The sequence below is a fragment of the Anoplolepis gracilipes genome, chromosome 11 (assembly GCF_047496725.1).
Source record: "Anoplolepis gracilipes chromosome 11, ASM4749672v1, whole genome shotgun sequence".
Lineage (NCBI taxonomy): Eukaryota > Metazoa > Arthropoda > Insecta > Hymenoptera > Formicidae > Anoplolepis > Anoplolepis gracilipes.
In genome coordinates, this window is record NC_132980.1 from 9,035,028 (window position 1) to 9,061,135 (window position 26,108).

The 26,108-nt window shown below is 29.6% G+C and overlaps 1 protein-coding gene across 1 annotated transcript; it reads left to right on the forward strand.

Moving 5' to 3' along the window:
* Nucleotides 1-25,437, forward strand: LOC140671468 (very long chain fatty acid elongase 7). The gene is made up of 6 exons (XM_072902783.1): nt 1-1,119; nt 10,282-10,354; nt 16,445-16,635; nt 23,397-23,534; nt 23,939-24,181; nt 24,910-25,437. Exons 2-6 carry the CDS (start codon nt 10,294-10,296, stop codon nt 25,267-25,269), a joined length of 993 nt encoding a protein of 330 aa, XP_072758884.1. The 5' UTR covers nt 1-1,119; nt 10,282-10,293; the 3' UTR covers nt 25,270-25,437.
* The last annotated feature ends 671 nt before the right edge of the window (nt 25,438-26,108 follow it).

Genomic DNA, 26,108 nt, shown 5'->3' on the forward strand with positions numbered 1-26,108 from the left:
AATCCAGCGATTACACCATAGTCAAAGAGGATCTTGTCAAACAAACGTCGCGTAATCTCGCGACAGAAAGATAGGAAGAGATAAAAGGACGTGGGGCCGCAAGAAGAGGAGCCGGTACGGAAGTACGGCGTGGACAGATGGTTGGAGGGGGGCGACGGAGGACGTAGACGGGATTTTGCGTATACAGATACGTCGTGGGGCGAGACGGAGCGACGGAGACGGTGACGGAGACGAGTGACGGTAGTGGTGCGCGAGCGCGAGTAACACGATCGGACCGGAGGGAGAGGGGGAAGACAAATCGACTACGTTCGCCCGGTGGGCGAGCGAGAAGCAGCACAGACGAGGAACTCGTCGGCGGCAGCGGAGCGTCGGTGTCAAAAGGCGTGGACTGTCCATCGTTCGAACGTGACCGCGTGTGCGAGCTTAGCAGCGGCGTCAATTTTTCCATAGTTTTTTCTTCCTTTCCTACCCCTTTTATTACGTTTCGCGCCTTCCTCTTTTGTACATTCGAACGCCGAGCGACGGAGAGAAGGAAGGAGAAGAAGACGACGACGCCGCCGCCGCCGCCGCCACCACCGCCACCGCCGCTTAAGAGTGACTAAAAAAAATTTACGATCAACGACGATCCTTATTTATCGAGTTACCACGGTGCGAAGTGACAGTAGACACGCTTCTCGCGTTGCTCGCAGATCGCTCGCTCGTTCGTAGCCTATTTCATCACGCGAGACGCGAGACCCGAGTTGCAACCACGCGAGAAGGAAGGAAGGAAGGAAAGAAAGAAAGAAGGAAACCGATCGACCGCCGAAGGGAAGTAACGACGATCACGGAAGAACAAGAAGAGCTACCGAGGTTGTTGCCTCCGCGCTTGCCGTTCTCGAGCACGGAAGGTGGTGCGTCGCGTGCCGCACGTTTATGTGCGCAGTCAGGTGACAGGAGGAGGGACGACGATAACCGTGTGGTATTGCTGCTGTCGTCGTTATTGCTGCCGCAAGATTACATAGTCGCCGACGAGCTGCTGCCGGCTACGTGGTGCTCGAGAACGAAGAGCCAAACGGAATTGCACGGGGAAAGGAAGGAACGCCGCGAGAGGGTGAGGAAGAGGACAACGAGAAATAGCAGGTGGGTGTAACCCCAACTTCTCGTATGACAATCCCATGTGTACGGCGTGTGGTACACACGGGGAGAGTCGCGTGATGTTCATGCACGCGCGCGTGTACCGGCATCTATGTGGGCATTTTGAGGTTAAGTGACGCACCCGCGATCGATCTGCCTTGTGGAGAGAAACACCGAACGAACGAAGAAACGGTATGAGGAACGCCCGAAACGGGAAAAACCGCTTTTTCAATCGTTTTCGATTGTTGCGATAAGCTGTCAGAATTCGCAGAACATGAATTCGTTTTCGCGGCGAGTCACATTATCCTGGGCAAGGCTCGTCGTCAAAGACCGGCGTTCTCCAAGTTAACGATAAACAACATTGATTTATTCCACACACAACACACACACACACACACACACACATATCGTCTCTCTTCTCTTTTTTTAATCAGAAAATTACCTCACGTTTCCCATCTATTCTATTTCTTTCGATTTCTAATAGTTTATCCGAAATTTTTAATGAAATTTAAATGAGTTAATTTATACGTTATCCACGTGCATTGTTATTTTTGAAGTAAAAATTACGAATGAAGAAGTTCAAGATTTAATTAATAATTTGCATATACAATAAGATTTGAATAAAATCATCTAAAATAATTATTTCTTCATATAAAACTGTTTTTTATTCAAATCATTTAGATTTAATCCTCGCAGTTTTATATTTCAACATGTAAAGATATTGTAATCTTAATAAATGTGTGTTGAATATTTTTATATTTTTAACATTAATATTAACAACATATTAATTTACATTATTATGTTAACATTGATGTTAGAAATATAAAAGTATTCAACATACATATTTCTATGTAAATTTAAATGTGTAAATATTGCTATAGATACCTTTCATATTCTCTAATTTTATAAGTAATATTATTTCATCTTATTTCTTATTCTATTTATTTATTTTATCTCTTATGAATAATCTAAAAATAATTACTAAACATATTACGCAAAGCAGACCCGCAGAGTTAATGTGTCTCTCAAGGATAAGTGATGCAGGCATAATTTTTTCTACGTTTTCTGAATAATTGTGGTTATTACGACATAAAGAAGCAAAACGAAGCGTTACATAGAAAATGTACATTCTGTATTATTCCCTTTTTTTACTTCGCATGTTTTTAAGTATAATTGCGTATTTATAATCAGACTCATAAAAGCTAAGCTATACGCGGAAGATTAAATACCTAGCACATACGATTAATTTGAAATAATTCATCGTATGATGTTCATACGGGATATGGTTTATATAATTTTTAAATATTGCATAGCTGATGAATTAATACCATCCAATTGATATCATTAGCTCATCCGCGTTTGCAATTGGCATATAACGTAACGATTCAATTAACACACTCGATAAAAAGTTAGAATATATATAACTATGCTTTAGGCAAAAAAAAAGTTACTTTCGTTGTAATCGTCGAGTCTTGCTACTGACGACTCGAACATTCATTCGGCGCTTTCTCTCTTACGTTAAGCAGCACGTTTTTGAACTATCGCTGATTCGTTAACCGCATTGAAAATGAAGGTACGTGATCGCGGTAATATCGCGTTGCTGCAATCATCACATTAATTAAATCGACAGATTCGATATTTCTTTCCGAAAAAGAAATAAATGTTGGCTCAGAATATAGCTGTAAAGGAAAGGATAATATAACTATAAAGAACATATGTCTCTTCTTGTTGATATCTTAATTTTCTTCTTCTGAATGCAAATAACTGATAATTACTTGATTAAATATCAAGGTAGATTTATACGAAGTTTGGTTTGATTAGAAAAAAAAAAATTTTTTTTAATCCTTGAGCACCATACATAGGTTATCTAACTGTTAACAAAACTGTGCATTTTTAAATGGTAAGAAGTTATGGCTCGGGGCTTGGGGGGAGGGGAAAAATTTTAATATTCCAACTACAAACTATGTGAATTATTTGACACAACCCATGTGTGTGTGTAAAAGAGTGACCAAAATAATACACTGAAGGATTAATTCTCTAAATTTCTTATTAAATGATAAATTGGATGTTGCATTGCTTTTTTATGAAATTTTTTTACAATCTTTTTTACAATTCTGAAATATGTATGCATATGTATGTCTACGTAGAAGCATTACTATTTCCTTGAATATTTAGTAGCATATAATGCATCGAAGAAAAGTTTTTACGGTTAAATGTAAGAAAATAAACGATTACTTTTTTTAAATCTATTTTGCACTAAAAAAATATCGCAAAATATAAGAAACATTTAAATCAATCATAATTGAATATTAATTTCTCGAATGTGTACTGTTCTAATTTCAGCGTCGCGACTTATGATATTTTTTCGGGAAGCTGTGTAAAAATTGACGATACTTTATTGTCTTAAGATCGATTAAAACCGTCATCTTTTGAGAACGAAAATCTGATTCTGATAAATAATAATTTTAATTTTCATATAAAACGTGCATGTCGACATTATTTATTTTTTATGTACCTTATATTTTCGAATCTCTAATTTCTTCATTTAATGAAATAAAATTGCTCAAAGATTAGCTAAATCATGACAATGCTGCAATTGTACACAGATATGTGACGGTCCGTTCTACTGATAAAAATCAATTTGTAATATTGGCGTACTAGTTGTACAAAATTTTGCGGATATTTATCTCGCATTTCGAAAGATTAGATAGTATCTCTCGTGCAGGATTGCTTCCGTTAGTAAATAAATAAATAAACAGTGTATGCGCGCAGTTTCCATACGAATTATTGAAAACGCGACCGTGCTTGCTTCTGCTTTCGGACCGCACGCATCTCTGTTCGTTATTCGATATTTATGCAAATCCATTCGAATGGAAATGCCACGAGTCTCACGCGCACCCTCTTGGTCGGAATAATCGAAACCATCACGAGCGCGGCCCGGAAAAACAGAAACCACACATGTAAATATAAAATATATACCTATACGTTTTGATCGCGTGCTGACGCTAGACGAATGATAAACGTTTTGTTCCTCGATTACATTCGATCGGACTGTATTCTATAAAATACGAAATTTCATCCTTCACGTTTGGACAATGAAATTTGTAGATTTGTAGATTTTACAATTAACCAACTCGTATAAAAAAAAAAATATTGATATATACATACATTAAGAGTTGACTGCCGTTGTTTGTGTGTGATTATATATTTATATGATTATTAGCATTTTGTATAAATTTTTGTCAATATTATTTGAAATTGAGCAATAAGAAAGATCCTTTCGAAGAATTTGCTTACGAAAGAATTAAGAGAAAGTGTGTCTGCATGACCAGTTACGTACGTAAGTTTCTAACAATTCGTGTATGACATGCATTTTTATAAGAACTAATTATGATAGCTAATTAAAAATTTAATCTATGCCGAGTAAAATTTTACTTTAAATTAAATCAACAATGAAACACAATGAACAACAATGAAAAGAGCTATTATGTAATATCTTTAGTAAGTGTGCATTTTTCAAACTTTACACGTTTAATGCCGATAAGAATCAAAGAATGATTGAACACGTATTTATAATAAGCAAATTTTCTATCAAATATAACGTTTTTATAAAATTCACGATCTTCGATTATAATTGTTGCAGCCGAACATGAGTTTGTAAGATTATCGCATTGTCGTGTACGATAACGTAATTTTGTGTTTTAATTATTTAAAAAGTGTACGAGAAATTTTCCATAATTAATGCATTCGACGTTGGCTTTATTTTTAATTGCCGCACGAATTACGCGTACGATAAAAAAAACATTTGAAGCAGTAATTACCTCGGTTATTATTTAATTCTGATTATGTTCGTATAGTTGCCTATATAAATTGTGATGCCAAGCGAAAAGAAAACAAAAATACAACTTTCTACTCATATAGATTGTGAACTCTGCAAGTATAACATAAAATTACATTTAGTTAAAATTCATAAAGCACAAACACTGGTGATTTTTCAGTCACATTCGCTCTCTAATCGTTTTTTTTTTTTTTCTTTTTTTTTTGTTTTTTTTTTGTTTTTTTTTCTTTTTTTTTATATTCTAGGTATAATTTGAATTTAAGATATAAGTATTCGATAATATCTTCGCTTTTTTTGTTTTTATTGTATTTCTCAATTCACGACTGTTTGTGATATGATTATAAAACCTATTAAGCTTTTAAACTTTAATAAATTTAATTCTATATACATATACATACTACGTAAACATAGTAATATATGTTTTGCATTAATGATAGTACATTATTGATTGATTTATAAAATGTAATTTATTGATAGTGATAATGAAAATGTTATTAAAAAATTATTAAAATGTATGCTAAATATCGATTACAATTTTTAATATTTGTAGTACTGATAAAAAAAACATCACAATATTAAAAATAATTTAATATTACGAGATATTGCATTGTGTAAATTAATATAAAAATTTTGATCAAACGATACAGACGAACACATGCAGTTTGATTTAGCGACACGTAATTTAGTGACTCATGACTCACGTTTACCGACAATGGCAAATTTGATAAAAAAATTGAATTGATAACATTTCACCGATAACATGAACATACTATACATACCATGATACCTACTACGAAATATGAACGATCAATTTATAATGCGATTAATCATCTATATTATGTAGATGTTACGATGTGTAAATTAATCTCATAATCAGATACTCTCTTTTTCTTAGAACTGACTTTCTTAGAACTTTCTATGACACATTTCAAGATTAGATGTGCACATGTTATGTACAAAAATATTATGAGCTATTATACCAAAATATTATATATATATATATATATATATATATATATATATATATATAGTAATTTTACTTTTTATTGGATTATAAGGAAAATTAAATAAATAAACTATGAATAAAAAAAAATTTACAAAGTAATTAATCTTATTTCATCATTTTATAGATTTTGTGAAGCCAACATGTATCTTTTTTGTGATATAGTTTTTGAAATCAATTTTTTCTTCGCAGAAAAAGATGTCATTTATACATCACAATATTTGGAGATACTTTAACATTTTAACCGAATCAATACGTTTATAGTTATAGAATCTTTCTTACGTTCTCCAAATAATTAATCTTTCTAATTTTTGAGACAAACATAATCTTTTTTATATTATTGTTTTGATGTTTGTTGGCGTCAGACAAGTCGAAAGATAAAAAGGAACTGAATTATAAACCATAATAATCTTGCAGAAATTTTGACATTTCTGGTAGAAAAACATTGTTTTTCTAAATATTTATCATTGATACAATTTGTCAGTAACAAGCAGAAAGTGTAAATATGTACACGTCGAATATTATTTCGGAAACATCTCGTTGAGAGATTGAAATATTAAGATTAAAAATATTTCTGCAATTGCTAATAATATCCGGATACATCGGGCTACGTAGAAATAGTATACAATTACATACTACAAATAGTATGTAATGCTATGTTTTGCAACGAAATATTAACAGAAAAGTAAGCATAACTTTAAAGGTATTTTTATGGTATGTTCGGATTGTCTCGAATGAAAATTTCTTATCTTTTATTTCTTTTTTTCATTTTTAAATTTAGATTGTATAAATCAAATCGATCAAAAACTATTATCTATCAACTCTTACCTATGTGGATAATATTCAGATTTATATAAAAATTCTGCGGTTTACAGTTCTTGCATATCTCTATTGCAAAATTCAAAAAAATTTCAATATTAACGAATTTTATCTTCACTTACGACATAAGACGTACTACTTAAAATTCGTTATCGCGCGACTAACAACGCTGACTCTTTTATCAGCGACATTAAAGTCAGATTAGTTTGACATTTAACAAGCGTGTATTTAAGCGTCATATCTCTATTAAACCAATTTTGCATGCAAATCGCAAACCAACGCTAAACTAATATATAGAAATTATTTTGTAAAATATTAATTTTTTTAATATGAATCAAAAGGAAGATTTTATCGCGATGTTTTAAATCGATATTTATTAAGTATGATATGCCTGTACATGATTATCATCAATTGGAAGAAATGTTTTCAATTTCAAGTTTTGCTTACTAGTTCTATATAATTATATATCGCATTCCAACCAAAGAAAAATGCGATTTAGTTTTTTCAAGTATTATTATATATGCAATCTTATATGCTTATTTTATTTTTTGTATGCATGTTACGTATGTTATGTTAGACTATTATTACAGAACAGTAAAAAATGAGTACAATAAAGCGCATGGCAGGTTCCGGTGGACGAGATATCTATAATCAAACGCAGTGCTTACATCCTCCCATTTAACCATGTATTACGCTATCGTCTGGTGCAATTGATCCTGACGCGTTCGTAATCGTATGTTTAGTAACTTTCTCGCGGCACACTTCGGCGCGGTGCCAAAGCTGGCCTCTTTCGTGTCACTCTCGTATCTATCCCCTTTTTCTCCTCTTTCTTTTTTTTATTTTTTATTTATTTATTTTTTATTTATTTCGAAGGCTTGTCGTCGACACCTACTCAACTGCATGTTTACGTAAGATGCGTAATCGACCGAGGAAGCTACGTCCTAAGAGAGAGAGAGAGCGGGAGAGAAATTTATCCGACTCAATAAGTCGCTAGATCACGACTTTTTTTTTCTTTTATCATACCGACATACCTTGTCACATGCGATCGTATATTATCCCTCTTCTAACCATTCAACAGCATATAGAGGAGAGAGAAAAAAATGAAAAACTCGTTAACATGAAATCTCGATAGTAAAAAAATATTTAATGAATTAACTCGTAAATATTGATACGTAAATATTCGTACCGATATGTTTCGCTTTCAATTGCCAAATTTTTTCAGTGATAAACTTTTCGATAATAAACTAACTGGGAGAAATCTTTATTCTAATATGCTAATATAATTCTTTCAACCTACATTTTCTGTTTGAATTAATTTTTTATAAAAGAATCTCTAAAACGGATCGAAATGTTTAATGATTATCATAGAAGCAATCGTCAATCATACATTAGGATAAAATAAGTAAGGAGACAAAACGCATTGTTAAAATTATCAAATCAATTTATAACGAATTAAATTTTTATTTGCATTGAGATTCAGTTAAATATGAAAAATATAATTTTTATAGCGGTTTATTGTTTCAAAGACATGAAGATATATACACACACACATACACACTCACATGTATGTCAATATGAATATTTATGTATTAATATATGCAAGCTTTTTCTACTGTTGAAATATCGTTATCGGAAGGTTCGAAAAAAAATATATATATTGTCATCACATAAAAAGATATATTAATTTGTTGAAAGAAAATGTAGTTATAATTTATAATATTATTGAATATTTTATAATATTATTGAATATTTAAATATATTATTGAATATTTAAATATATATATTAAATATGTTGAATATTGAAAAATATAACAAAGAAATAATAAATTAGTTTGCTAATTTAAATTTCATGAATTAAAAATCAACTGATTTAAATTCACAGATATCATAACAAGTAATATGACAAGTCTAATACATCATTATGTCTACATATTCGCTCAAAGTTATATTTCTTTTAGAATTTAAATATGTATAAGTAAATATACTTTTTTTGTATCTTATAATAAAAAGTAGAATCTATCAAATGTCAAACTTTAAAAAAGTTAAAAAAAAGATATTTATTGATAATTTATAACACAAACTCTTAATGATATATCGCAAAAAGTTATTATTTATCATATTTACTCTCTTCAAGAATAATTTGTACCATTTTTTGAATTAAAGTTTACTTGAAAAATTAAAGAATAAGATTTTATTATCCGTTTGACAAATTGTTCACTTTAAATTGTTTATAACTTAAAAACGTCATGCATCTACAAAATAAATAAGGCTCTTAATGTTTTTACTAAAACAATATTGACAAGTTAGAAATATTATGTATAATGACTACATTGACGAGACTGTTTCGACGTACAATATGATAATTTATTCGCGACTCTGATGAAAAGCAAAGTCGACGTAGTCTTTACACCGTTTAAACAATTACCATATCTGATTCAGATGCACTAAATGTCCTTATCAAATATGAATTGACTACGTAGCTAACCATACGTACGTCGTATTCAGTTTAACACGATCGACGCGCGTAAATACACCTACGTAGGTAGGTATGTATAGCCATTCGTCCTCAACTACGCCTACCTTCCTTACATCGCCTTAGAGCTTACTATGTCAATGGCAGCGACGTTCAATGATCGTTGTCTTGCAGTAAAGAGACCTGACGAAATGTTAACTTGAGCTCGACATTCTATCTTGGATGACCGTTACTTTGACCCACTAACGAGCAGAACATACCATGATATTTGATGTACAAAATTAGCACGAGGCACAAGTGATCACATATTAAAAAAAAACACATGTGTGTGTGTTTTTTATGTGTGTATTCCTATTCATTAAGTGAGAGACAATTATCGTCTTAGGAACTATTAAGTTGACATAACTTTAACAAAATAATTTTTGACATTATAATGTCATTGAACGATTAATTTTTATTTAATAAGGAAATTTACATACTTTTGAAGTTATATCTTGAAATTATATCTTAATAAAGAAGTTAATCTTGATAAAGAATTCTAGAGACTATGAGAAAATATTTTTGATTAATTTTCAGTGCTGATTTCTTTCAGGATTATACGTAACGTAGTAGAAATAAATTAAATGAGTACATAAATAAGATACGTTGGCAGCTTCCCTTTTTTCGTCGTGATATAAATGTCATAAATATTATGATTAAAATATATGTTTTCGCGCGATTTTAAAGTATCGTTGAATTATAAAAACTTATAAAACTGATGACTAGTCTCTTAGCGAAGTGTGTGTGTGTGGAGAGAGTGGAGTTTGCTAATAAAAAAATAAAAAATATATATAATAATAATATATTGTCATACTTTCAATGAAACTATGACCGAAAATAACATAAATGTAAATCACGAGAGGGGAGAGTTAGGAAACGTGTATAAATACTGTACATAATATGCTGTACATAACTGATATTTCATTTCGAGAATGCTCGATTTTGTTTTTGAAGACGAAACAAAAAATAATTAACACAATAACATTTTATTTTCAGATCTTATTCAAGATGACGAGCGTAGTGACAAATCTTGTGGATAGTTATAGGGACCTTATGGACAATCAGTCCGGTAAGTTTGATATATTCTAATTATATTAAAGCTATTTTTCTTCACAAATTTCTCCCAAATCTCCTATTTCTTTTAACAATTCTAATATCTAAAATATTTTGTTCTTCATTAACGTCACGAAGACTAACAAGTTCTTTGATCAGAAGAATATATAATATTTATACAAAGATAACATTATAAATACAAATACATGTTACTTTTACTTGCAACAGATCTATACTTTTTTTTTATTTTATTTTATTTCTTTTTTTTTTTTTTTTTTTTTTTTTTTTCTAAATATCGGTGATGACTTAATCTTTAGATATAGTCCTAGCTTTTTTCTTCGAGGACATCGCTCGATATTGCTAAATTATTAAAAAGAAAATATCACCGTATTTTAAAGAACATGAACAGAATGAATATATCGTCTTAAATGTGTTATATACTTAAAGGCACATACTCGTATTGGAAATTTATCGGACATGTGCTAAAAACTTTTTGAATCACAGAATCGAAGAGCATAAAGTCTGTTCATGTCATTTTTATGGGACTTGTTAAACTTGTAACTTACGAAATTGAAAAGTAGTCCTTTTGTACATTTTTTATTACATTTTGTTTTAACACATCATGTATGAACTATGTAGTTGTGCGATAAAATGTATTTTTGCATGCTATTTATTTTTTATCGATAATCTTGTAAAGATAGCCACATGACATAACGTTTACATATAGCGCAATTTTTCATATAATGTTCAGTGGAGATAATTTAATTAAACAAACATCGGTCCAGTCCATAATGTGTTAATAAACGAAAAGGAAAGAAATCGTATTCGCGATATTCTCACCGATCGAAAGACTGAGAAAATACAAGAGAAATATGCAAATTTACTCAAATGCTGGTCCAGAGAATGATGTAAAGCTTCTTTCGCCGGAAACCTCGCGTATTACATCTCTTGTATTACAACCAAAATATTTCAACAATTCGGAGAGTCTGTTTACCGCGCATATTTTCACGACGACGAGAAATCTCCCTCGCCCTCCCTCCCCCACCCTCAAGTTCTTTTTAGCACGACGCGAGTCAATATCGTGTCATAATGCTACCAGCTTGTTGAAATTTGAAGTTATTTGCAAAGCGAAAATTTAAAATTTGCTAATACTAACAATAAGTAGGCCTACAAAAAAATATGGCTATAACTCATACAATATACAAATAAAGTTTAAGATTTGTTAATAATTCGCAGCAATAGAAATGTAACAGTATATAAAATTGATGCAATATAAATATATATAAATTATATTTGTATTTTTTAGAAAAAAATATTTTATTTATATGTCAATGTTTTTATCAAATATTTGATAATTAAAAATCAAATTTTTAAATAAAAAATAATCTAAATAATTATAAATTCCAAATAATATATTTATATTATATATAAATAAATATTAATTATAAATATATTTTATCAAGAATATTTTAAGAATTATAAAATAAAAATTTAGCATACTTTTTGTATATGTCATAAAAAAATATAAGATAATAACTACTATGGAGGTATTAAACAAATAAATAATAAATAAGCTAGAAATTCTGCTCAACTCGCAGTTCTGCCTAATATCTCCTTTCTATCTTCTCTTCTCTTGCTTATTCCTGACTTTTTCAAGACACTTATAAAACTCGTGAAAACACGGATAATTATAATCGCGCGCTACTTTATACAATACTCTTGATATTATCTCACATACATACAATGCGTTCTTTATTATATTCCAACGAAGAATAATGTGATTATTATTATTCAAAATTTACGTACATTCGCTAAATTAAAATTAAAGATAAATATCAGAATGAGATTCGAAACTTTGTTTCCGTCGTTTTGATTATTTGCGCCATAGATCTCTGTCAAGTATAATACACATAAAATACTCATCTCAACAAATTATCGGTATGATTTGAAAACGTCGCATTTTTATTACGCAGATGATATAAGTATTAAATAAAAACAATATTAATTAATGTGTTATTAATTAAACGTGTTATAATATCATATGATTCGAAATCGATTTTGCACTCGCTACTTTTGTTAATAATCGAAGAATTTGAAAATAAATTCCATGAATGGATTCGAAAATAACACTGCCCAACGAGGGGTTGGTCACTGAGGTAATTTTTGTACAAGGGCTAGGTAATTCAGCGGCAATCCCAGCAAAATTTTGGGTAATTCAAGGTTATTTTTGGTAAATCTGAATAATCTTTAGCGTTAAAATAATTTAAAGTAAAATTTACTTTTAATTTGAGATACTATTAGGTAATCTTAAGTAATCCGAGGTATATATAATTTAAGGGTAATCCGTATCAAAGGGTAATTTTTGTACATTATAACTGTTAGTGACAACTCTCGCTGCCCAACCTAATATCGCGTAATCACGCGAGTCAAATTGGTAAATGCTAGTTGAGAAGTGATAATAATAGGAATTAGTGAATCACGTAAATAATCCTAGAAGGTAAATGAATTTTGCCTCTTCAACATTTTCCTGCTATTTTAAATATTTGTACTTTGAGAGATAGATGACACATATAGACACATATACATATAGAATAACTCACACTTTAGCATTCATCGCCACGCAAATGACAAGACGAATTACACCGCACGTAAATAATAGCGTTCTATATGTCGCAAACAATATCGAATTTTGCGAAATATAATCTTTACAAGTATCAGGAGATATTAACGATTATTATTATAATTATTATAATTGCTATAATTATTATAATTAGCGATTAGCCAAGCCATATTAGTAATTAATTTTCGTAATTATGACCTATAAACAACAATTATCTCGACTTGTATAGTAAAGTCACAGTAAAGTTGCAAATTTTGTTTTGAATTTCATTTAAAAAATTTTTGGATATTTGTTAAATGCATAGCATACACACACACGCACACATACACAAATTCAGTTTAAAACATCGATGATTTGTTAAGACGCTATTTTACATGAATTGTACAATCGAGATCTACCACACGAACAGTAAATAAAAACGATATATTTTTTTCACATATCTTATTCTGCGGAAATTTATCTTTAATTTTAACTCGTATTTAAATATTTACGATACAACGAGAGATAGTAAAATTGCCCTAAAATATGAGCGTATTTGTTAGCAACAAAAATAACAATGTTGCAGCGATGGTACGTAAATTTGCAATATCATGATTTGCAATCGCGTGATTTTGAAATGCTGAACGAATTGTACATAATTTTAGTATTGTTCTTCCGTCACAAAATAATAAAGCGTTGTGTGAGTTAATATCGAGATTGTTGTGCAAAGTGGCACACAATCATCGCATTCTAGTGCGATTTTAATTAACTGCGTTTTTACGAGCGTCTTGCGAGCAACACGAAGGAACAGTAAAAGTGAAGGAGGAGAAAGTCCGACGAAGGAGAAACTGTGACGTAAATAAAATTTATAATTTATTTATTATTTATGAAATTATTGTTTGTTTAAATAATGCATTTTACATTTTTATATATTATGTAATACAATAAAGAATAATAAAGAATAGCTAGATTTTATTTTAAAACTTTTAAAATATTTTAAATATTTTAAACGATAAAATAACTTTTTTATCAAAAATGTAATAAATAAAAAATCTGATTTTTATTTAAATAATTTAAGGAATTATAAATCTTCAGGTTTTGCTTTAAGAATGTTCTTAATTTTAACGAGATTACCAGACGTTTTGTTTTCAATTTGTTTGCTAATCTATTCAAAATTCTTAATCAGATTTAAAAAAAAAATATCAGATTGTTTAATAAAGATCGAGATATTATCTTTTGCCGATTCTTTCGGTAATTTTAAAACAGCTTATTATTAATGTGACATTTTCAAAGCTTTTTTTGGGCATAAGAAATGGTTGATATCTTGCATAATACGCGTATAAAGATATGAGAATAAAGAAAAAAATATCAGGTTGTTTAATAAAGATCGAGATATTGCCTTTTGCCGATTCTCTCGGTAATTTTAAAACATCTTATTATTAATTTGAAATTTTCAAAAATTTTTTTAAAACATTCATTATCAGTCGCTTATAACTTTAGAACTGCAACACGATTTTGAAAAAAAAATCAACGATAAATTAATTGGTGAATATATGAAGTAAAAACATAAATAAGTACAAATAATTTCAAAATTTATATTTTTCTTTATGTAAGACATTTATTTGACTTCCTGTTGTGAGCACATTTATATAAGGGAAATCGAAAAGTAAAAATAGAATTATAAACTTAACAGAAACAAAATAAATTAAGATAATTTATGAAAGACTCTTTTAATTATATGTTTATGAAAAAATTATTTAAAGATTAATACCAAATTTCACGATAACACGTGCACACGGCCCTGTATATGCATATTCTAAAGAAAATAAGATTTACTTGACGTAAATAATAACATTCACTGGCATCAATGTAGCATTTGATATGGGATAGGATCGGTGTTATCTTTAATTGGGGCGTGACAGTAGCAAGTAAATTGACGCACAGTCGTTTGACGTTTCGCCTCGGTGTCTTGAAATCGATGAAGGCATCAGTCGTTGGCGCAAGGCGAACGATATATATTGTGTATATATATTTCTTTTTTACCGTTACAACGTAAACTTTCATGTCATGCGCGAAAAAAAAGCCAACGAGGCGGCGTCGAAGTGGCGGTTCGTATTTTTCACTAATCATAGGCCGTATAGACATAAAGGCGCCCGGTGTCGTGCCCGACCGTGACGATAAACGCTTTCGAGCATTTCTGATTTCATCAAAGTCTCTGTAAAAGTATTACATAATGCTTGTGTGTAAATGTACGGATAGACGAAATTCGATGTGATATTGCTCGTTGCCTAGCATTTCGCTTTGTCATTACAGTTGCATGCCTCGTACATACTTTGTACATACCTCATCTGTTTACACCCACTTTCCTTTCCAATCGGTATGTACTTATGACATCAGTCTCCCGCGTCTCTTTTTATTATCGATTTATAAATCGGTAACATTCTCTGTTATGTGCATCCGATTTTTCTACATCAATATAAATGTAAAAAGTATATGTGCAGGTAGTTGACATTTATAACGGACTAGACTGTCAAACTGGCTCATTAATCAACAATAGCGCGAGCTATTAAAGTTGAAGCGTACAAAGAATGTGGCGCGTATCGACGTAATATCGACGACAGACCGCGTCGCGTCGTCGGCTCGTAATCGAGTCGTCGACCAATCGTGTTATGACCGAGAACCGAAGCCTTTCGCTGAGAATATTAAAAAGAGCAGAGAAAGAGAGAAGAGAGAAAAAAAAAATCGTCCCGTGTATCCGTTAGGGCGCATGAACGCGAGGGTAATTTATCGGAAGGCGACTCTGCTTGCTCGTTCGCGCCTCGTGCACGCACTCGGGGCCTTTTTTCTGCTTTCTCTTCGTCATCGAGGGTGGATAGAAAAATGACGATGGCGGCAGTACTAGGGTGCTCGCGGAAGAACGAACATATATTGCTGCTTTGCTCGGAATAATAATCTCTCTTTCTCTTTCTCCCTCTCTCCCTCTCTCCCTCTCTCTCTCTCTCTCTCTGTCTCTCTCTCTCTGTCTCTTTTAGGCCTACATTTAAAAAATTTCTTGAGAAATAAACACGAATGTATAAATATGCAACGACAGCTGATTTAATTTGATTGTTTGTTACATTTTCATTTCGTTACCACATATCGGCAGATTCTAGTATGAATTTGTTAACGATGATGTAATAGATTCCTGCTACACAACGTTTCCTACCGTCAGTTTCGAACTTCGACCCCGTTACAGGTGCAAGTCGTAACAATTGCATAATACGAGGACGACTTTTAAATCGTGCTCCACTTTCCAATGCGCATACGATATACATAAATTACGAAATGTCAATTGTCTTCGCGAGACTGCGATTTCGGTTTGTTTTCTTCCGATCCTGCCTATCAAAATCTTTCGCTCTTCTTTCAATGACTTTTCGCACAAACTCCTACTTTACATTCGTAATTATCTGTTCTATATTCTTGTCATCTTCTATTCTTAAAAAAAAAAATATTTTTATTTGTTTCCAGATCCCAGGGTGAACGATTGGGCAATGATGAACAGCCCCTTTCCGACCCTGGCGATATGCGTGTCGTACGCTGCCTTTAGCAAGGTTCTGGGACCGAAGCTGATGGAAAACAGAAAGCCTTTCGATCTTCGCAGGATTCTCATAATGTATAACCTTATACAAACTCTTTTCTCCGCTTGGATATTCTATGAGGTTCGTCTTTTTATATATCTTTTTATCATTTAATTTTATTAATGCGTTTCTACTGAAAAATTTCACGCTTCACGTTATTAATAAAAAATACGGAACATATGAAAATATAAAATCAAATAACAAAATCGAATTAGATCTCGAATTTTATGATTTTATATTAAATATCTGTCTCAAAATATATATAGATTAAACTTAAAAAGAGTTGTTATATTAAGTTGTTATATTAAAAAATCCAAATATAAAGTTAATAAGTCAATACAAGCAGGAAGGATAATTGACAAATAAATACATTGCATATTATAATTAGTTAATAATAATTTAAGAATTGTTTAATGTGGAACGTCTTCACTTACTTGTAATTTTTCAGCCACAATTAAAATAACGTAACATTTTATATTATGTTATATATAATTTTATTATATTTATTATATTTTTATTTATTTATTATTTTTATTATATATATTTATTATATTTATTATATATAATATAACATGTTATATTATAACGTATATAATTTATAAATATTAAATGACATAAATTAAATCAAATTAAATTTATAAATATTGCGAAATTTAGTAAGATATGAAAAGATTTAAATAAATTACATAACGATGGTTCAGTTTGTGCACGATGAAAAGATTCTTTTTATTCTTCTCAATCATATTGCCGATTCACCTCAGAGTGTGTGTGATAGTTGAAAATGAAAAATAATTATTAAATATTATAATATATTGAAATAAAAAATTATGAATGCTGATCAAAGTTAAATATGTTGTTTAATAATTAGTGAAGTCAATTTTTTTTATTTACGTCTATATAAGCTACGTGTGTATCAGCTACAAAGTATAATTCTATAAAAGAAGAAACTGAACAACAGAAAACTATCGGATAAGAACTAGCAAGAAAAGTGTCTTTTCGTAATTAAATATCTTTTCGTGATTAATCAGTGATAATAAACTTTTTACGAAAAGACAATTTTTCTTTTGCTTGTCCGATAGTTATCCGTTGGTCGGTTTTTTCTTTTATAGAATTATAACTTTGTGGCTTACACAGAGACGTAAATAAAAAAAAATTTACTGCATTAATTATTAAACAACACGGATTGGAATTTAACTCTGATCAGCATTGATAACCTCTTATTTTAATTTTTAAACGGTTTACATCACATTTACGGAGGTGAGTTGACAATATGCAAGGAAGAGAAAAATAAACAGAATTTTTCCACTGCGCAAATCGAATGTATACATTATTTTAATTGTGTGGGACGAATTCCAAATAAATACAGAAATGTTTTACATTAAAATGTTTTACAATTCTTAAATTATTATTTAAGTATTCATAATGTACAATATTTAATATATTTAAATATTTATAATGTCTTCATTTGTTACTCTTACTTTTTTTCGTATTAGCCTATTAATCTTATACTTAGAATTTAGTAACCGATTATGAAAAAGATAATTTCTTTGTCTTTATTAATGAAGCATTTTGACAAAATAATAAAGTGTTCCTGCTTGTCAAACCGATTATAATCTCTGACTATTTGCGTTGAACGAATCAATAAGTTATATTGTTCTTATGAATGATTTATGCATTTAATAATTATGACAATTTGACCGCGATGGTTTTTCTATTCGTCGATTATCAAGAAGCTACTTTTAATTATTCTTCCCCTTATTCTTTCATCGTAATCAATTTCTTTGACCTGAGTAAGCAGCAACACGCGGTTTCTTAAATCAAGGGTGTATTACTTTAGAGGGAAACCACGATCTCTCCCGAGAATGAAAATACTCTCTTCACAGAAAAACTTTGCTTCGTCCGCTTGTAATAATTGCCACTTCAAGATATATTACCAAGATAAATTATTTTTGAAACACAAATAAATATCTTTTATTTTATTAATTTTTCCTATTTCTTAATTCATTCACATTTAAACATTTACAAATTATTTATTATGCTGGAACTCTATCTAAACAGTGAGTTAAATTTTTTTATATTGTTTTTACGAATTCCAAAATAACAAGGCATTAAATCTCAGTCAAAATGCGATTTAATCAATGATACGATATCAAACTAATCATTTCAGACAGAAACTCCATGTGTCAAAATATGAAATAGGTATATTTTGCTTTATCATAGATGATAATTAATACATATTATGTACGTATTAATTAAATATACATATTTATAAGTACATTTAATGCGAACTTGATTATAACCGCATATTTTACGGGTCACTGTTTAGTTTTGTATAATAGAGGATACTGCGTGCTTCTTTTACAAACGTCAAACTTTTAAAAGCAATTCGTTTATTATCGCGTTTCACGATAAATTTGCTTCAGCAGAGATGTTATGTCAAAGTAAATAATTTTTAGCATGATTTAAGAGAATAGATAAAATTTATAAATTTCTGAAACTATGTAATTAATGTTTTAGAAGCTATATAAGGGGTTTCAAATAAAAAAATTATTAACCAATGTCCCGAGAAAAAACGTATATATATATATGAATATACATAGTTATGGCCAGCTATATGCTTATATAATTATAAGTCCATTTTTTCTCGGGACATTGGTTAATAATTTTTTATTATAAATTAAGGAGACCCTGTATATATATGTATATATACATATACATATATATACAGGGTCTTTTTTTTCTTTATTTTTTTAAGGGCGAGGTTATTGATAGGCTTATGTTTGATTACTGTAAAGAAATAAAGAGGAAGGCTCTTTATTGCCTATTTGTTACCTTAATATATTACTCAGGAAATTTTTTTTTGTTTTAAGGTCCTAAATATATATTTCAAATTTTGCCATTTAACTCTGGAACACCCTGTATAATTATTTCTGAAATTTAACGTAATTGTATATGCGCATATATAATTGCGTCAAATTTATTATAATTATATTAAAATTATAATTTATAATATATGGCCAAATATGATCTTAAATCCATTTTTTTTTCTAAATACTACATAAATTTAAAACAAATATAATTGTAATACTTAATGTATATTTATAATACTTAAAATGACTCAAAATATATTTAAATCTATAAAGTTTTACTTTTTAATAAAAGATATCATTTCTAAACAAATAATATTAGAAAACATCATTTTATAAAATAAAATCAAATAATATCAAATAATTTTATTACTTTTTTAATGAAGAAAATATTAAATGATAAAAATCATAAGATTTTTACACTTTTGGTTGAAAAGAGAGATGACACGTCAGTGAACAGAATTATATTTTTATATATTTGTACACGTAGAAATACATTGATTATATATTGATTAACTTTTTTTTTTTATTTATTCGTTTCCTACTGACACGGATAGATAGGAACCAATATTTAAAGAGATTCATATTTGGACTCATACTTAATATTGCGTACGCGTATCGCGATACAGTTACGTATACATATATACGAATGCATCGTTAATGTCACGTGAAAGTAACCAGAATTTTGTCACGTTGAAAAGTCATGACAATGACCAAAATAATTTGCACTGCAAATAAATATTAAAAAGAAATAAATACATCATAAAGCTCACACTATGTAATATACTATATGATAATTATGAAGAAACGCGAAAATAACTTTCGCATCTGGTTCCTTGTAATTAATACCAGTATTTGTAATTTAAATTTCTTAATTTTTTTAATTTGTGCATCCAACAATTCTTGTGTTCTTGCAAATCATGGAAAAATAACTTTTTAGAATTAATTTAGAATGTATAGGCCTACACGACACTATCTCATATTTAAAATTAGTTATCTTACTTACAATTAGAAGAAAGTTTAGATATTTTTTGTTTAAAAAGTTTGTTGTTCAATTGAACTTTTTGTCTCAGTCAGTTCTTTCTAATACAAGTTGATCGATCTTACTAACAGATTCTTTAATTTATTTACGAACATACGTTCGTGTAATCCTTTTGAAGTAACATACGGTAGCTCATCTTGTTGGCTCTAAATATAGAACTTCATTGAATTTAAATGAAATCTTTAAACATGAACAGAATGTTTACGACATCAATTCGCTAAATTAAAGTTTTTTTATACAGGTTTAAATAAACATTAAGTTTAATGATGACAGATTTAGAAGTTAAAGAATAATTTTTCCTTTCAAAGAGAAAATTGATTATTCTAAAAAAAACGTTTAGATATTTTTTTATTCAAATCAAAGTTGCGCTAAAAAATATTTCTAAAAAGACTATTATTTGGAATTTTACAACTTCTATCTTTATATATCCTAATTAAATGGTCAATTAAACTTTAAATACAGTTTGCATTAAGTTAATTAGAGAAACATATATATACATTTCTCTAATTAATAATAATATACGTGCATGTATATATTATCTTCAGAAAGTTTTTTTACAAAAAATCTTTGACTTTCAATTATTCCGTAAACTATATCGGTATCTTGACAAAAATTTTAAATTTAAAAAAAATTGACTGCAAATTAACTAAAAAATCTTACAAAAGACCAATTTTCTTTTTTCTTCTCATTTTCAAACACTTTTTGCATTTTTTATAATTATTTTAGACAATAGTATACAAAAAACTGATCATTAAATGCATAATCCTTGTTTCATTGTTAAATATTTAAAAATAGAAGAGAATTAAAATATAAATAATATTATTTTATATGTATATTTTTATACTTTTATATACTATACGTACTATATTAAATATGTATTATTAAATGTATGCATATACATAATTTTACACGCTTGAATATTTCATTTAATTAACGTTTTTTATCACCGCTCACATTTAGACATTTGATCTAAAAAACGCAGTTTCGTAATTTTTCTAATAATGTGAATGCAATAAGTAAAATATTGAGTTAAATCGATGAAAAAAATTAATAACTTTGCTTACGATAAAAATTTCACAATGTATGAAATTGTCATTTAATGATCAATAAAAAATGTAACAAAAATTATAACTTATTGTTAATATGATTGTTAAGCTGTTATAAGCTGCGAGAGAATGCATGTAATCAGTATAAATCACACTTTACTCTTCTAATTAAAAATGCCACTAAAATCTATATCACTAATTTAAATATATGCTGTTCAGAAATAATAAAGTAATTCTTTCATGAAAAATGGTAAAAACCTTTATTATATATAGTAACTTGATTTAACTTGATTCCTGATATTAAAACTTTGATTTAAGTGGTTATTCGTTTTTATAGCTGTTCAGATTTAGACCGTAACAAATTAAAAATAAAGTAAAAATAGAACAACATATTTTCACTGATAATCAATTGAAAACGTATTATAAATGTATCCAGAGCTTATTACTGAAACGAAGAAAAAATGAATAAATGGAAAATATATCGAGTAAAAATGTAATGTATCAATCTAACCAACACTCAAGTTTTAAATAAACTTATATATATGTATGTATATATATCTTAAAATATATTTTATATTTTATATATATTTTAAAATATAAAATATTAATAGATCATGAAAGTTATACAAAACTATATAAAAAAGTATCTTGATATTTTCGCACAGTTCTCTCGCTCGCTCTTTTAGCGTCACTTTTTACTGTCAATTATCACATATTTATTATTTTATGTATTCACTGTTTTACACGCCACGCAACAAAAAAAGCTGTACTTAATTTTTTAAATAGCTGTAATTATGAAATAAAAATTAAAAAACGCAATGTATTTTGCTAGCATATTGTATCTAATCTTTGGTATACGCAAAATAATGAAAAATATAATACCTACAAGATTGGACAAGCCAATGAAAATACGAAAAAAAGGAGTAAAGAGAAAAAAAACAAAATTAATCATTTTATAGTTAATAATAATAGTTAATAAATAATTAATGTTTTTTACTATATCTTAAAAGCACAAAGTTTAAAATGTTTTTCTATTTTAAACTTTACGGTTTTAAGAAATAGTAAAAAAAGTTTATATTAAATTTATTTAAATTATTAAACGATTTTGTGTTTTATTTTCTTTACATATTTTTATTGAATATGTCCAATTTTTGTAAGCATATTATATTGTATTTTTCATTGTTTTGCATATAATATATATTAGATACAATATATTAAAATATAGTAAAAAATACGCGTTTTTTATTTTTGTGATTCAACATTACAGATATTTCAAAAATATTAGGTACGGCTTTTACGCGGGTTATATCAAATCTCAATTAAAAAGGACTGACACACATGAACGCGCAATTCGATGCGATTAATAATACGAATCGCTATAAACGCGGACAGGAAATGTAAGATTAATTTATTCTGTAAATATAATGGTTGTCTTTTCGACTGGCAACAGATTATCTGCAACTGCTGAATATAATCGAGGCCACTTACAATTAGCAAAATAATTTCACTTTCAACGACTTTGTCAATATCCGGCGGTTTTCGATTATGTAAAACAATTCTTAAATTCAAGCAAATTGAATTTAAGCGAACGATAAAACTACGGACAATTATCTAACGGGAGTATACCTTTGTATTTTTGTCTTTCATATTTTTAAATACGAGAGATTTCATATCTCTATTTTCATAATAGTTGGTCATCAATCAAAAAAAGCAAAGATAATCAGGATATATCAATAAAAATAACAAAGTCACATAAGAAAATTCTCTCTCTCCAAAATTCAATGAGTTAATTTTCAGAATTTATGCAAAAATAATAAAGAAATCTGATTATTGTTACAAAATGTGTCAAACAATATAATTAAACAATTTGAATAATTTGATGTTTAGTATTTGATGAGCGGTTGGGCGAAAGGCTACAGTATCCGATGCCAACCGGTGGACTATTCGTCCAGTCCGATGGCTCTTAGAATGGCGAGAATCTGCTGGTGGTATTACTTTAGCAAATTCACCGAGTTCTTCGACACGGTAAGTATCGATTTTTATTTCATTATTCGATATTGACTATACTATGAAAAATGTAAAAACGCGAGAATCTTATGTTTAATAAGTTAATTTATAACTTTAGCATTTTTTTAATCTTAAATACTTGTTAAAAATTCTTTCAATAACTTGTAGAAAAATAATTCCGTTTCTCTATAGTACACTTACTACACTATTACAATACTATCAATCGCGTGACTTGTAAATTCGTATATTATAAGTATACGTATATGCAACATTTTTCAAAAGCTTTGAATTGAAAAATATTCGATATGTTGTTAATGAAGAAAAAAATAAATTTTTAGAGAAATTGTTAATCGAAGTTATCGAAATAGCGACAAAAAAAAGAAAATTTAATTAATCGAATATTTTTTTGCATATTTTTGTAGCTATTCTTTATTCTGAGGAAGAAGAATCAACATGTTTCAACGCTTCATGTAATTCATCACGGGGTAATGCCCTTCTCTGTATGGATGGGGGTGAAATTCGCACCGGGCGGTCATAGCACTTTCTTCGCTCTCCTAAACACTTTTGTACACATCGTAATGTACTTCTATTACATGGTAGCCGCAATGGGACCACAATTCCAGAAGTACATTTGGTGGAAAAAATATCTCACTAGCATGCAAATGGTAAGTTCAACATCACCTCGCGTTATTACGAATTTAGAAATCACAATTACAGAGATGAAACCACAATTATAACGTGTTGTGTATACTTTACGCGAGATTTTCTCCACAAATAGCAATCTATTTTGTCGGTAATTGAATATTTCCGACTATTTTTTAAGTATATGTTACAAAAAGTCATTCAATTTTACTTCAAAAGTATATTTAAAAACTGTAATACTATAATGTTTATCTTAAATAAAAAATATTATTGTATGATATTTAAATATACATATATTCTTAATTGCTTCTTCAAATATATATAATATAAATAACGGAAATTGGACAGCAGTTTCGGCGGGTATAATTTAAAATTCGTAATAGTAAAAAAAAAAAAAAAAAAAAAAAAATGCTTAATCGTAAGAACGATTGCTTTCTGGGATCCAGTAAAATTAATCAAATATAAATGGAATTGACAAAAATGAAATAAAATGAGTCGCTGATTTCTCAATTTGGAATCCCATTTGCTTTGTAATTCCATTCGCAGTTTCCATCAGCAGTATTATTATTATTTTTTCTAACGTTTCTCAAATTATATATATTCAATATATAATATTCAATATATAATATAACGTATATATATTCAATATATAATATTTTGATTTCCGTATCGAGACGGCATAAACTTTATACGCCATAATTTCTATTATCGCTTTCACAGTTACTTACCCAACTGCTTGTCCGGGTTACAGGTTCAATTCGTGATGATCATGTGCCATCAGTTCCAATTGCTCTTCACCGAGTGTGATTACCCACGAGGTTTCATGATCTGGATCGGTCTGCACGGTGTTCTATTCCTCGGACTATTCTCGGACTTTTACAAAACGAAATATGTGAATGGCTCCATAAGCAAAAGCTCCGGGAAGAGGATGCACAATGGTACGTCTGGTGGAGCTTGTATGCCAATTCTGGACGAAAACGGCAGCACGACGCACAACGGCGTGTCTTCGTACGCCACGATCTACAATAAGGAGTACAACAGCTGTTATAGCAATGGCACGAACAATGGTTATGTCGCCAATAATAACGTCACAGATAAAAAACTCGCTTAGGACACATCGCGGCCTCATCTGAAGCTCGAACATTTTAGACGATGTGCCGGTTATCTCCTCGTCTCGTCGTATTAGTTATTATTTGTCTATCATGAAAAATTATTTCGCAACATGTCTACGAATTTACACATGAAACTGCGGAACCAATATTACACTCATGTGTAAGAAAGACGAAGAGACGATGAGATTTCCGGACAAGAGTGGACGTGTATAAAGCGAGACATTTCGTTAAATATTCTGCGTTGTTAGCAGAGCAGAAGTTGTGTTCACTAACATAGTGTCATCGACAAGACGGCTGTTACAACGTCCGTGTTAAAAAAAAATAGAAAAAAAATAGAAAAAAAACGCTATACAACTGATCATTAGAAAAATATGCGCTACCTTTATTTTCGAGTAAACTACGTAAAACGTGGTGTGATCTTTAAATTAGAGCCTTATAATATCTGCGATGACATCATCGAAAATCACATTATTAACAATATAAGTAAAATAACAAGTGAAGAGAAGGAATTACTTTGATTTCTATATTCGATTAAAATCATGCTGCAATTTTTTAATTGAAACTACTAGCTTTTAATAAATAAATTAATTTAAAAAAATCAGATTTGTTACAATATAAAAATAATGCTAGAGCAAGCCGGATAAAGCGCACATATATGACGAAGAATGCAGAGCATTCATCATCGATAATTGAATTGGCGAGGGCATATTTGCTATGCGTGCATTTTTTGCTGGTTGTATACGTGTCGAATACAAGTGTGAATGTTGCTTAGTTGTATGTAATTTTTTCAAGTCACTTTCAATCGAGACACTGCTGGAACTAAATCCTTTTTTATTAT